General features: G+C 50.4%; 1 protein-coding gene across 4 annotated transcripts in view; it reads left to right on the top strand.

Moving 5' to 3' along the window:
- Nucleotides 1-15,342, top strand: part of Celsr1 (cadherin, EGF LAG seven-pass G-type receptor 1) — a 137,410-nt gene that overhangs the window by 43,090 nt on the left and 78,978 nt on the right. For all 4 annotated transcript variants that reach the window (NM_001427591.1, XM_039080317.2, XM_063263331.1 and 1 more), the window contains exon 2: nt 13,672-14,310. In NM_001427591.1, the coding sequence (NP_001414520.1) occupies nt 13,672-14,310 (639 nt within the window). The remainder of the gene's footprint in view (nt 1-13,671; nt 14,311-15,342) is intronic.

The raw sequence follows: 15,342 nt of genomic DNA, 5'->3' as shown, positions 1-15,342 counted from the left end.
GCAGGAGGCCGCTTACTTTACTGTGTGGCCAAGAATCGGAAAGATAGGGAGAGGAAACTGGTTCGTGATAACATTCTTCAAAAAACTACCCCAAAGACCCACTTCCTCCAGTCAGGTTCCATCTTTTGTTGCTAGTCCCACCTCCCCATGGCTCCTCCCACCGCCCATAGCTCCTCCACCACCCATAGCTCCTCCCACCCCATAGCTCCTCCCACCTCCCATAGTTCCTCTAGCACCCTTGGCTCCTGCCACCCTCGTGGCTCCTCCCACCTTCCAGTAGTTCATTCAGTATGAATCCACCCATGAGTTAATGTATTGATGAGGTCAGACCCCTCAAGAACCAATCACCTGGTCACCTCCTGGACACGTGAGCTGTGGACGCCAGGACTCTCCACAGATCTCAGGTGAAGGATTGAGGCCTATCTTGGTGGCTGTGTCGGGGGTAACAGGCTGCCTACAGTCACTTGAGGGGGTCTCCTAATTTGGGGGGTAATCTGTACTCAGGCCATACCAGGATATGTGGGAGCGTTTGTTTGTTTTGTTTGAGAAAGGGTTTCCTTGCATAGCTTTGGCTGTTCTGGAACTCACTGGGTTGACCAGGCTGGCCTTGAACTCAGATCTCCTGCCTCTGCCTCCCAAGTGTTGGGGTTAAAAACATGCACCACGACGACGGGCAGGGTGTGTGGTTCAGATGCAGAGAAGAGAAGCATTTTGGACTAGATGGTAGAAAGCAGAGTTGTGGGTTAAGAGTGATATCTTAATCAGGGACTTTAAGCAGGGGAGGATAAGAGAATGAGAGGTACTTAGGGTACTTAGAAAGAGTGTGGAAGTGGGGTTCTCCGAGAGCGAGCCAATTCACTAAAGCACTTGTGGGTATGGACTCCTCCGGAGTTGTGATTAAGTGTCTAAGCCACATGTACCATTTCGATGGCTCTCAAGTTACAGTTCAGAGGTTGCTAAGAGACCCCCCTCCCTTTTTTGATAGCAGCTGTAGGGTGGCCCTAGAGGTGCCTTCGAAGGAATCATAATGTGAGGAGGTAGAACCAGGAGCCACTAAGACTGCACAAGGGGTTTCTGTGAGATTCTTAGAAAATGGCAGGGTGACAGCTGGGAGGGGAGAAAGGCTTTTAAGTTGTTAATGGTGTTGATGTTCCTTCCATACCACCATTTCCAGGGTCAAGGGCTCATGTCTCAGGCCCCCACAACTCAACCTGTCTTTCTATCCTCAATGAAGGAGGACCATAGCTGGGTGAGTTAGAAGCCAGGGATATTCCAGAGTCTAAAGCCCTAGGCCAGAGTAGGCTGCTTCCTTGTGGGACTGAATGCAGCCAGCAATGGAGGGGAGAGGAGGGGGAAGGGAGGGTGTTGTCTAAAAGCTCTCCTCTTTGCTGTTCATTGCTTTCTTGGGTTGGTGGCATGTCTGGGGCTGGAGAACATATGGCTGTCCGCTGGCAAGTGCTCAGGGCACCTTGTTATGCTGGATGGCGTCATCTGGCTTAGAACCAGGCGCTTACTTAAGCCCTCATTGTTGGTTAATCTTTGCCTGGGGGAGCTTCACCCATTTTACTAGGAGGAGGTAGAAAGGTGGTTTTCTGGCTGTGGCAGGGAGGAATGAAGCTGGATGGCCCCCCACTGGCCCAGCCAGTGTCACCTTTGGGGCCCCGCTGGCAGAGGGAACCCCAGACAGTGTTGCCAGGAGATATTGAGGCCCCACTTGCGCTGGGCTGGCAGTATCTGGGGCACCAAGCCAAGAGCCCCCAGCTCAGCTGTTTCCTAGGCTCTGGGTGCTCTGAGAGCCTGAGGAAGAAGAAGCTAGATTGCTCCTGTTGCTTCCCAGAGGAGGGTGGTTGCTGGGTCTAATTCTACCCCTACAGACATTGTACATTGAGCAATGGAAATGGTTTTGGTTGTGACAGCCCGGAGAGAGGCGTGGGTACTCTGTCCTGGGTAGAAGCCAGGGGTGCTTTGCAATGTTCGTAGTGAGCCACCACCTGCAGTTACTCAGTCCCCAGTGTCAGCCCTGCCCTTTGAAGGCGTCATTTGATGTCCCCCAAAAGGGAGGTTAGGGGACTCGGACTTGGGGTCCTGTTCAGAAGAATCAGTATACATTGTTCATGAACAGTGGAGATAAAGCAAGTGGGGACCACATAAGCTTCCCCAACTGACTCTCCGTGGGATTCTAACTGAAGAACCCTCGGCATGGCTTCCCTGTGAACACCGAATGCACCTGCCTATGGGTCTCTTGCACAATGTCTGGTGAGCTACATAAACAGATCGTGGTGGCTTTGGCCCTGTATGAGCAGTCACTCAGCATTCCTACTGCCAGTGGGTTTGGTAACCCAGTGGTTAGCAGGTAGCTACCCAGCTTTTGAAAGAGAAGGTAGCCTTGCTGCTTACAATACGCCTCTTTATCTCCTCAGACTTCCTTCTCCACCTGGGTCTTAAGGAAGTCATTTAAGGAAGTTTTGGGTAATCTCATACTTAAAACAATTTGTATTCAAAATCATAATTGTGACTTAGAGCTTTTCAAAAATAGTTACGAAGGGACTGGAGGGGTCGCTTAGAGGTTGAGTGCTTATGGATGGCTCTTGTAGAGGGAGGACTTAAGGACCTGTAAGTCTAGGACCAGAGGACCTAATGCCTCTTTTTAGCTTCTGTGGGCACCTGCACTTGTGCACATATATTCAAACACATATACAACATAACTTAAATAGGAAGAAAAACAGATAGGAAAATGAGCATGAGTTTTATAATCTAGTCCTTGTGAGTTAGAGACTGGAGAATCTGGAGTTCAGTGTCATTCTTAGCTACACAGCAAATTCAAGACCAGGGTGGGCTGCATGAGATCCTGCCTCAAGAGCTAAAGAGTATGGAGAGATGGCTCAGTGGTTAGGAGCCCTGGCTGCTCTTGCAGAGGACCCAGGCTCAGTTCTCAGCACCCACACGGTGGCTCATAGCCATCTCTAACTCTGGTTTCAGGAGATCTAGTGCCATTTCCTGGCCTCTGTAGGAACTAAGTGCACAGTATACAGACATAACACGCAGCTAAAACACCCATGCACATAAAATAAAAATAACCTAAAAAATCTGAAGTTTTTAAGACTTAAAACAAAAACCAAATTGTACAAAGTCACATGAGGTAAAACCAGCCATTTAAAATGAGGCCTGCAGCAGCAGGTGATGACACTCTAGTGTCCACCCCTGTCCAGACCACTGATGTTTCTCTCAGCAGAGACCTGTGGCTTTAGTCCTTCCTTGGCTCTCCTCTCTGGCTCTTGGCCTCTGTGGCAATGCCCATCTGGGTGTCTCATGTAACCTTTTGTGTCTGACATCTTCCGTTTAGAAGGAACATTTTGAGCTACATCTTCATTGTAGAACATTCAGGACTTCGTCCCCTTTCATGCTGGAGCTTCCCTGGGTGGGTCCCACTGTGCTTTCCCATTCATGTAAGTGGCCATTTCTGTCCATTGTGCTGGGTGCCTTTGGGATGACCATTCGCCCATGTGGCGGGTGTCTGCGTGTTTTTAGTTCCTTTAAATCACACATTACAATGGGACTTGGAGTCCTACGTTAATTCTGTGTTTGACCTTTTGAGAAATCAACCCTTACTACAATTCATGAATGTTCTTTTTCTCCATAAGAATGTTCCTGCTGGTATCTAAGCCTATAGCACCTGTGCCTGCAATCAGACTGGCTACTGTGGGGTAGGGATTTCAGACATTAAACATAGTCATAATGAATCTCTATTTGTGTGTGTGCACACGCATGTACACACATGTGTATGTGCACATGTGTGCACTTGTGTGCATGCATGTATGCATGTACACACATGTGTATGTGTAGGTGTGTGTATGTGCACTTGTATATATGCATGCATGTACACACATGTGTATATGCAGGTGTGTGTGCATGCATATACACATATGTATGTGCCAGTGCGTGCATGCATGTACACACATGTGTATGCGCATGTGTGCACTTGTGTATATGCATACATACATGTATGTGCAGGTTTATGTGTGTATGTTTGTTCATGTGCACATGGAACCCAGAGAATGACCACAAATGCCTTCCTTAACTATTTCTCATGAAACTCTCTTACTGAACCTGGGATTCCCCAGTTCAGATAGCCTGGTTGATCACCGAACTCCAGGGCCCCTCCTTGCATATCTGGCTTTTTACCCGACTGTGAGGGATCTGAACTCAGGTCCTCATGCCTGCACAGCACGTGTTTCATAGACTGAGCCATCTCCTCAGCCCTAAGCTGAGTTTTTTTTTTTTTTTTTTTTAAGATTTATTTATTATATATGAGCACATTGTCACTGTTTTCAGCCACACCAGAAGAGGGCATCGGATCCCATGAGAGATGGTTGTGAGCCACCATGTGGTTGCTGGGATTTGAACTCAGGACCTCTGGAAGAGCAGTTGGTGCTCTTAACCGCTGAGCCATCTCTCCAGCCCCCTAAGCTGAGTTTTTAATTGAATAAGTGATGGTTCCACCTTTTGAATTGGTTGCTGCCTCCACCTCAGGATGGAGCCCCATTCTAAATGTCAAGCCAGAAAGAGCACTCCTTCCTCCTTGATCTTCCCTCCCTCCCTTTTTCCTTCCTTCCTTTCCCTTCCTCCTTCTTTCCCTTTCTTCTTTCTCCAGCCTTCTCTCCCTCCCTTTCTGAGGCAGGAGCTCATTCTGTATCCGTGACAGATCTGGTGCTCACTGTGAAGGCCAGGGGGCTCTGAACTCACTGCATCCTTTTGCCCCCTCAGCTGGCATAGCAGGCGCCAAGTTCTAAAGCAGCACGGGCTTTACTGCATGTAATCCGCATGGGAGCCGAGCGGAGGGCTCCAGGCATCGTCTCATTCCTCTTCCCCAACCCCTGCTAGTCGCTTATTCCTTTTTTTAAATGTTAACCAGTGATAAACATTACTTGACTTCGCCTGGCCACTTTGACCATTTCCCCATTACATTTATGTGTATGTGTGTGTGTGTGAGGTTGGTACACACATGCACATGCACGCAGGAGGTCAGAGGACTACTTACGGGAGTCATTTCTCTCCTCCCATCTTGTAGGTCCTGGGGATCCGCCTGGGGTCGTCAGCCTTGGTGGTGAGCATCATTACCTACAGAATCGTATCTTAACCATGCTGTAACCATTTTTGAATGCATGGCTGGAGGACATTTAGTTCACTACCACTGCTGTGCAGCCAGCATAGTCATCCTGTCTGTCTGTTAACCCCTAGAATACTCATCTTCATGGTTTCAAATAGCAGTTGTCACTGTAAAACCCCAGCCACCAGCCCAGCAACCTCCATCTATTGTCCATCTCTTTGAATTTGGCCTCTTTGGGACCTCTTTGCCGGTGGACTTAATGCTGGCTTTGACTCCCAAGCCTGAGGACTCCTGGAGTCCATGTAGCAACAACGGTTCTCAACCTCCCTAATGCTGTGACTCTTTAATACAGGTCTTCATGCTGTGGTGACTCCCAATCATAAAGTTATTTTCCTTGCTCCTTCATCACTGTAATCTTGCTACTGTTATGAATCATAATGTAAACATCTGACACGCATGACGTCTGATATGTGACCCCTAAAAGGGTTGCGTAAGCCATAAGCGGAAAACCAATGAAGATGTCCGTTCTTGCCTCCTCGGTTTCATTTCTTGTGCTACCGGAAATTGTTTTTTCTCGATCATGTGATGTCTTTCTTGAGCCCTCCTATACCAATATCCTGGGGGACATTTACAACGTGAAGAGTTTAAGAGTAGAAAGAGATACCAGGTGATCGTGTCTTGGAAACCAGAGGAGTACGGAGAGAAGTGGGCGTTTTGTTTGGATGAGTGGATTTGAAGCTGTGAACTTTCAGGCACTCACCACAGTGCTCCTCGCTGACTGATCCTAAGCCTGGCTAAGACCTTGCTTGGTGTAGAAGGAGGGATCTGCTGCTGTGAACCACAGACCATACTTACTGGGGGAGCCTTGCAGCCTGGGTACTGGCTGAGAAGTTGTAGGTAGGAAGTCTCCTCACATGTTGTTTGTGGGCTCGTTCGTGGCAGTAGCAGCAGGGAATGGTGTCTACAGGCACAGACATGGGCTGGAGTCTGCCTTCTATGCCTGACTTCTACCTGCACCCCAGTGAGGCCAGACACCACCATGCTTAACTTCCTTAGCACATATGCCAAGGCTTATCTTTGGGGCAGCTGACCTGGTTCTCTGTGGAACAAACCAGAGGTCAGGATGGGTAGCAGGTTGTCAGCTCCTGAGCCTGGACTGTCCCCAGTGTGGAATTAGATTGTCTGCACACTCAACTTTCCTAAGTGTCTTCTCTGACACTAATAGTCACATGTCTGCCCAGTAAAGAATGTGGTAGCTGCTTGGTATTTTGCAGCCTACATTTTCCCATAGAGAGGTTGAATGTGTGAGGCCCATACTAGCTGTCTGTGGCATGCGGGGTGCTCAGCCCTTCTGGAATTGTGGGCTCTGGTCCAGATTATAGCAGGAGACCCCTGTGGTACAGAAGATAGTCGAGGTAGCTTGGCAGGCGGCAGTTTAGTCTCTTGAACTCCACACCCATTGCTTTGAGGAACTGTGCCACCAAGCCTAAGATTGTCATGTCTCTGGGTGGATATAAACTCATCACCACCCGTGTATTCTAAGGAATAGGGCAGCCACCAGGAACTTCTGTCCTGGCATATCTGTAGAAGGTACAGAGGACTGGAATCAGGCCATGCTGGATGTCCAGGAGTTGCCTTTGTCCCATGGTGAGTCATTTCCCTTATGGACACTATGTAGGGTCTGTTAGGAATAACCCTTGGGCTGATGTTCCCTGTGAACCTGAATGTGTATTCTCACGTTCAGATAAGAGGAATTGCCTCAGTGGGTGTTTTGGAGGTGGGAGTTAAGGCTAGGAAGGAGGGGCCTACTGCCGGGCCCTAGACTCTTGGGCAAGCAGATGTTTGCTGATCAGCTGCCTGGCAGGTGCTGGAGGGATAGGCTAGAGGGAGGTCACGCACAGCAGGGAGATGGCAGATGGCCTGATGGACACTTGGTGCTGAGGCCTGGCTGCTTCCTCTCAGTGGCACGGTGGTGGTGGTGGTGGTGGTGGTGGTGGTGGTGGTGGTGGTGGTGGTGGTGGTGGTGGTGGTGATGGTGGTGATGGTGGTGATGGTGGTGGCAGTGGCATTGGTGACATTGGTGACCCAGTACTAGGGTAGGGGTGGAGCCTAAAGACATTTTAAGTTAAAAAGAGTGTTAAGAGACTCTGAGTGGTGAGTGTTTATTGTAGCCAGGATTCTAAGGTTGAAATAGAGTTCCCTGAGAAGTGTCACTTGAAGCAGGTGTCAGAATCTGGGTGCTTGAAAGTGTGTGTGGAGATGGGGAGACATAAGGCCCTAGTAGGGGTAGATTGGGTTCTGGCTGCCTGGGATTTGGGGCAAAGATTCAGTGGGACCAGTAGGAAAGAGACCCCCTTGTGGAGACCCCTTTTCTAGCTCCACAGGACAGCAGTGGAAAAATAGGACATGGGTTCCAAAGAAGAAGGGGCCCAAAGTGTGAGTGAATGGGGAGGGGAGGGGAGGAGGAGGGGATCAGGAGAGACCAGCGAAGACAGGACCCAGCTGGGGATGGGGGGAAGGGCTACCAGCTCTGCCCTCGGGTCCCCTAGCAACAGATGCAGCTGCAGACCCCTGTGGTACCCTGCTGGTTGTCTACAAGATGAGCATAGATCTTTCCAGAACAGGGTCAGAGCATGTGGCCTGGTTGTCAAGGCACCCATGTGTGGAACCATTCCTGCTGCCCTATGTCTCCATCATGAGACTGGGGTTGTGGGGGGGGTCGTCACTGTTGCTCCTCACAAAGGGAACAGAAGCAATTCTCTCACTGCCACCATTACCATGCCTGACCATTCCCCACCACCTAAGCATTGTCTGCACCCCGAGAGCTCCTGCCACCTTGGTCTTCTGACATTCAGCTTTTATTCCAGGGGGTGGGAAAGCAGATAAAACAAAACCTGCAGATGCCCTCAGGGCAGGAGCCAAATACCACCTGTTGTCTAGCCTCAATCTGAACTGGGAGGCCCTCCCCAGCCTCCGGGAGAGGTTTAGCTTCCAGAGCTTTGAGCCCATATAGAGTCTTGGAGAATACAAGGGGTGGGGACACTGCTGCTGGCTGCAGTGGCTCTACCTAGAGACAGAAAAGGGGACGAGGTCCCATAGTGAGTGGGTGGATGGTCCTGGCTTCTACTCAAGTTGTCTGTCTCACTGAATTGTCTGCGGGGCTCTGGCGTCTAATAGGTCAGAAACTAACCTACCCTACTCCTAGTCTCCAGTGGGCAGGACTGAGATCGTGGGGCCTTTCGGTCCAGCAATAGGAGTGGCTCAGCTCGGCTCTCTGTGCTGTACTGCCCTCATTTGAGGAGGCCAGTGAAGAGCCCTTTACGGACCTCTCCACACTGCTGAGGACTCAATCCCTGTGGTTTCTCCCTTCTGCCTGCCTCCCATCAAAATCACACAAGGCCAGCAGCAGTCAGGAGACTTCCGTCTCCTGCCTCTGTGGTCTTGCTCCACCGTGACCCCACATTCTCATGTGGTCCATGCTTAAATAATGCTCCCCAACTCATGCGGGACTTGAGGTGCCCTTGTCCAGTGACTGGTGTCCGCAAACTAGGTCCCATGCAGATGGGACTAGGTCCCATTCAAACGCATGGTAATCTTACTGCCTCAGTTTCCCAGTCTTCCCTGGGATTGCAGGGAACCATAGGAACTGCCTTGTTCTGCCCACTTATGGGGTCTGGAGTTTGGTCTCAGAATGAAGCGGCTAACTGTGCCATCATAACTGACACTTGGTCACAGTTGTGTCATGGCACGTTGAGGGCAGGGAACACCCTCTTCCCTCTCACTTCCCAGGCTTTCCTGCCACTTTTTCTTCACTGTACGTCCACTTCGGGGAAGCAGCCTCCATCTCGACTGGTGATGTCTACTCTGCCTCTCGCCCTCCGTGGCATCATCTGCCCTGGGTTTCAAAGCTGTAGCTCTGACCCCTGCTCCCATTCCATCCACACTGGGAGGGCTTTAGGGCCTGAAGAAGTACCTTTGCCATCGGGATGCAGTCATGGACGTGTTCCCTCCATTTTCTCACCGCTGCCCCCTCACCCATTGTCAGAGGATCAGGCAGCAGCCTCTACCCCTCACTGTGGAGACATAGAAAAGTTCCTTCAGGCATTCAGAAGCCCTGCTGGCAGCCATACTTCAGCCTGGTGCTCTGCCTCCTTCCTCTTGTCTGAGGCAGTGTGGTGACTTCTGAGAAAACGGATGTTGTGTTGAGCCGCTTGGGGATGCTGAAGCACTGGGCTGCTTTGGGGTGTGCTGCAAAGCCAGTGGCGGGCGTTTTTTGCACGGTTCTCACAGTTGCGGTAGAAAAGCTTTCAGCTCCCGTCTGGGGAACTGCCTAAGCCCGGAGCTTTCCAAAGTTGATCGCCCTGACCCAACACACCCAGCCTGGCTGTAAAATAAACAGGAAAAGGTACGGAGAAGAAAATTAGCTCTGCATCCATGCCTTCAGAATCACTCAAACCATCACGACCTCGGGCACAGAGAGCCCGAGACACTGCCACAGCCCGGAGAGTCTGTGCCTGAATGTCACCTGGGGCTTTGAGTGGGGACCCGGACAGGAGGAGGACAGTGGGTCAAAACACAGGGAACCTGAGGACAGTGTAAACAGAACTGTGGTTAGTAGGCGCTGATATGGCCCGTAAATGATGACAGTTGTCCCCCACTAATTTAGTGATGTGGTTAACGGGGGGTGGGCACACACGTAGTCTTCAGGATGTCTCCTCCACACATTTCAAGCAAATCTGAAGCCGCTCTTGAGTAGAATTTATTTAAAGTTAGTGGCACAGACAGAGCCAGATCGAGTCCTCTGGACTCCTGAGCACACACACACAGGGTCTTGGTTTATCCTGTGTTAAAGTGGTTGTTTGCTCCCGTCTACTGCGGTGTTATCTAGATCTGTCCTGTTCGCTGGTTTCTGTCCCTATCTCTTTTCACCGCGTGTTGTTCCATCTCAGGGTGGCCCGTCCTTCATTTCAGTGGTGACCTTGGTGACAGGCATTTAGATTTGTGTCCCCCAAAGGCTTTCATAAGTTGTAGGTTGGCTCAGAAACCCAAGCCAGACCAGACCACCGCAGTCACACATACCTCTGGCTTACAGACTTGGAGAAGTTAACATCAGGGCAGGCAGTAGGCAGGGCCAGGCTTCTAGCACATCAGTACCCAAAGCCGTTTCTGTGGTTCTGTTTGCTTTGTCTCCTCCTTCTGGTGGGCCCCTCTCTGCTGTGCCTTTTCGGGCTGCCTGCCCCTCTGAAGGCTGAGGCATGGGGTCCCCTTTCACCCTGGGTCAGGATAACCCAATCAATCCACTACAAGAAAGGAGGCCTTTAATTTAAAATTGTGTGACCTTTAACATCCTAGGCCAGGACAAACAAATCCCTGTGTGGTTAAAGAATGTTTTGGTACAGCTGCCACCAGGAAGCAAGCTCTCCTAGACAAACTACTGTGACAAAATCAAACCAAGCAGCTACAAAAACATGCCTCAGTGGATAGCTGTCTCTGTGTGGTATTTGTACGTCCGTCCATGCTGGAGTGGAGAAACCAGTAGGCTTCTGTTCTCTGCCCTTCTCTTTCGTCCACACTTGCTTATCCAGAAACTTCTGAGTCCCGGGGAATGTTCTAGAAGTTACCAGTGCACACAGTATTTATAAGAACACAACCTGTTGGTCCTTAGGGACTCTCAGGCATAAACAGTTGGAATACCTGGGACCATGGCCACTCCTGAGCAGGAGCAAAAGCGGGAATGTGGGAATGGAGGGGTGTCCAGCATGGAGACCCTGGGAGGATGCTTAGCATGGCCACCCTCAGCGAGGGACCGGTGCAGTAAGAGGGTTCTCAGAGTTGGAGTCCCCTCAATGAGGTGCAGGTAGCAGAGACTTGGGTGGCGAGAGGACAGCCAGTGGATTATGAGGAATGCAGTACTGGACATACATTAAATCCCTGAGGTGGACTGAGAGATTGCAAGATGCCAGGAAGTATTTGTATGGTAACAAGGAAGGGCCATGGGTACAGATTGTGAAGTGCCGTAAGTGGGGTTCAGGGCATGGATTTTTATTCCAGACGGCATTAGCAGCCACAGGGAAAATGGGGTGAGGAAGGTGGATTATAAGACATCTACTGTGACAGGTGTGAGGAAGATGGTAGAGAGAAACTGAGGCAGGCAGGTCTGGAGATCTGTGAACCCTGTATGTGCTCTAGTGATACCCCTGGGTTATAATCAAGCTTTTAAAAAACTTAACTTTGGGCGTGGGGACTGGAGAGATGGCTCAGGGGTTAAGAGCACTGACTGCTCTTCCAGAGGACCTGAGTTCAATTCCCAGCAACCACACGGTGGCTCACAACCATCTGTGATGGGATCCGATGCCCTCTTCTGATGTGTCTGAAGACAATGACAGTGAACTCACCTACATAAAATAAATAGGTCTTTCAAAAAGAATTTAACTTTAATACATGTAGATTATAATCTTAACCATTTAAAGAATATCTCTCAGTGTTGTTAAGAATGTTCACGTTCTGTTAAAATTTACTTTTCTTTTATGTGTGTGGATGTTTTCTGCATGTGTATATGTGCACACATGTGTGCCTGGCACTTATAAGGCCGGATGGAGGTGTAGAATCCCTCCCAGAGTGGGATTATAGATGGCTGTGAGTCACCGCACTGGGCAGTAAATCCACGTCTTTAAGAGCAGCCAGTGCCTTTAAACACTGACCCATTCGTCTGGCTCCACCACAGTTTCTTAAATTAAAAAAAAAAAAATTGTGGGGGTGGGGATTTAGCTCAGTGGTAGAGCGCTTGCCTAGCGAGCGCAAGGCCCTGGGTTCGGTCCCCAGCTCCGAAAAAAAGAAAAAAGAAAAAAGAAAAAAAAATTGTGAGGGTGGTGGTGGCACACGCCTTTAATCCCAGCACGCAGGAGGCAGAGGCAGGCGGATCTCTTGAGTTTGAAGCCAGCCTGGTGTACAGAGTGAGTTTCAGGGCAGCCAGAACTACACAGAGAAAACCTGTGTCTAAAAACAACAAAAACCCAGCCACCCAGACAAACAACAAGCCTATCACAAGTCCACCCTTTGTCAGACACCAAGACATCGCCTTAAAGCCATAACCTTCAACCCCTTACCCCACAAGCTCACGGCTGTCTCACAGTGCAAAACGCATTCGGTCCAACTTCGAAAATCCTCATAGTCTTGGACAGTACCGTTCAAAAGTGGGAATGGAGAGTCTCTTCTGAGATGCAGGTCATCCCTTAACCATGAGCTCCCCCACACAATCAAGAGGCAAGTTATAGACCTCTAATAAATGCAACACAGAGTAAGCAATGCATTCTAGAACGGAAGAGTGGACGCACAGCAGGGAATGGGCAGACTCCAGCAAAACTGAAGTCCAGTGCGGGAAAAACCCCGAATCCTGCAACTCCCGGCTACTTACTGGGCGGCAATGGAATCACCTGGGGTCCAAAGCGCTAAGGTAGCCCCACATCTCCAACTCTGCCATCCACAGCACACATAGCCTCTCTTGGTTATGTGTACACACAATCCACTCCGTGCCTGTAGCTCTCCTTGGTGAGCATCCTGTGGTTCTGTCATTTCTAACATCGTAGGGCCTTTGTTGCAATTTATGCTTCAACCTCGTGCTTTGTGCATAGCATCCTGGAGCCTCCTTGAGGGGATTCCAACTCTGCCACATGTTTCCTGGCTTCAGCCACTTTCTGGACCCATGGCTCAAGTCTCTGTGACCTCTTCTATCTTGCTCCTTTTAATCCCTGTAAAACCAGTACCATGTACACAATGCGGCAAAATTCTGCTTCCAGCGTGGGATCGAGCTTGGCTCCCTTGGACCATTGGCCTTTGTGTGCTGACCAATTCAAAGGATACACTCCATCATGGGAGAGGGGGACGGGGGCGGGGGAAGGGTATGGCAGTGGTGGGGAGGGACAGATGGTCTTACTGCATTGGCTGTAAATGAAGCAGATATAGATGAAGCTCTTAGCTACCCTTGTAGAACACTGTTCACCCAGCATCCTTGCATGCTGGCCGTGTAAAGGTGTAGGTGGATAAGGCTCAGGTAAGTTAAGCCACGATGTGGCTGTCCCCTAATGGCACCAGTGTTGACCTGCTACAGTGGGGTTTGAGTTGAGTGGGGGGGATGATGGGAAGAGTTGTAGTGAGGAGAGAGGGGAGCTTGGGGGCAGAGTGAGATGGCTAGATTTCTGGGAGAGTACAGTGGGGATCCCTGGTCTTTCGTGGCTGGAGTGAAGTCTGTGAGCTGAGAAGCCCCTGTGTGCTAGCGGGCTGAATCGGTATGGTCTCTGGAGTACCCTGTTCTGTGGTTTTGGTCTACTGAGGGTTTCTGTAAGAATAGGGCAAATTTTGGGAGCTGTGGTTGGGATAGACCATGTCAGCAGTGTCAGCAGGAAAATGGGATATGTAGGAGGAGATCAAGGGTGGGGAGTGAGATTAGGGGTACCCAGGCTGGCCTCTCCTGTGCCAAGTACATCTAAGTCTGTCCCTGGTGGGGTTGTAGAAGTTTTTACTGTCTTGGGCATCCTACTGACCACAGGTCCCCTTGTGTCCCACAGATGGTGTCCACAGCGTCACCGCTCTCTGCACTCTACGCGTGACCATCATTACAGATGACATGCTGACCAACAGTATCACAGTCCGCCTGGAGAACATGTCGCAGGAGAGGTTCCTGTCCCCACTGCTATCCCTCTTTGTAGAAGGGGTGGCCACGGTACTGTCCACCACCAAGGATGACATCTTCGTCTTCAACATCCAGAACGACACGGACGTCAGCTCCAACATCCTGAACGTGACCTTCTCGGCACTGCTCCCCGGTGGCGCCCGTGGCCGGTTCTTCCCGTCCGAGGACCTACAGGAGCAGATCTACCTGAACCGGACACTGCTGACCACCATCTCTGCCCAACGCGTGCTGCCCTTCGATGATAACATCTGCCTGAGGGAGCCCTGCGAGAACTACATGAAGTGCGTGTCCGTGCTCAGGTTCGACAGTTCGGCACCCTTCATTAGTTCCACCACGGTGCTGTTCCGGCCCATCCATCCCATCACGGGCCTGCGCTGCCGCTGCCCACCAGGCTTCACTGGAGACTACTGTGAGACTGAAATTGACCTTTGCTACTCCAACCCGTGTGGGGCCAATGGCCGGTGCCGGAGTCGTGAGGGTGGCTACACTTGCGAGTGCTTCGAGGACTTCACAGGTAAGTGTCTGGAGCCTGCCGGACGGGCTGCCAGGAGCTGACCTCTGCTTTGCACACAGTGCAAAGAGGCTCACAGAGCACTTGTGAGGCATGAGGATTTCTTGTGGCTTCCCGGTGACATGACAAAAGGAGAGAAGTCCTGGACTCATGTGTCGTCTCCCTTAAGGTCTCTTAAGGTGGCAGTTTCCTTGCTGCCAGCCTCCCAGTCCTCATTCACCTTCTTGGGGGACCTATGTCTCCCTGTTCATGAGGACTTTAGGAGGGGGCTGTCTAGGTGAGACCTGCTTTTGCTATCCAAATGCATTAGATAATCATGCGTGCCTCTAAGGGAGTTCTGTTGTTTTGAGACACGGGGTCTGGCTCCAAAGCCTATCCTGGCTTTGAAATCATGGCAATCCTCCTGCCTCAGCTAGCTGCGAGCGGTTTTAAAGTTAAGGCTGTTTATTCCAGATTTTCAGTTTAATTGGTTACTGCCAAACTGTGTGCAGCTATGGTAAAAACCCTGAGCCTTCGACTTCTGGGTCCCGGGAGAAGTTGTTGGTTTTAGTCATGTCTTGTTGCTGCAAAGACTAACTTGCCTCCCTCCACCCCAAAGATAACTCAGCTCAGCATGTCCTGACCAGTCTTGAAGAACGGTGTCTCTGACTGTAGCCAACAGTTACTTTAAAACTTGAAGAGATAGCCGAGAACAGTATAAAATACCACTGTGCTTCACAGATCTCATTCTGGTCTTTGATCCTCTATTTTGTACAGTGAAAGCCCACTTGGATAACCAGTTCCCAGTAGGTTCCGTGCTGAGCACATCGTCTCTCTAGAAGGTCCCCTGACTTGGGAACTTGATTTGTACTGGAGAGTTGACTTGGAGATCTTTCTTTCTTGAGGACGTCATATCATCAGTGTGGACGTCCTAGGAATCTCCGCCCTCTAGGGTGGGAATCTTATCTGCATACAGCACACAGTTATTGCGTTCATCTAGAGGCCTGTAGGTATTAGCAGGAGTGTGGGGAGCAGGAGAAAGGACTGAGGCAGAGA

The sequence above is a fragment of the Rattus norvegicus genome, chromosome 7 (assembly GCF_036323735.1).
Source record: "Rattus norvegicus strain BN/NHsdMcwi chromosome 7, GRCr8, whole genome shotgun sequence".
NCBI classification, from domain to species: Eukaryota; Metazoa; Chordata; class Mammalia; order Rodentia; family Muridae; genus Rattus; species Rattus norvegicus.
Note: the sequence above shows the minus strand (reverse complement) of the source record. Positions and strands in the feature narration are given on the sequence as shown.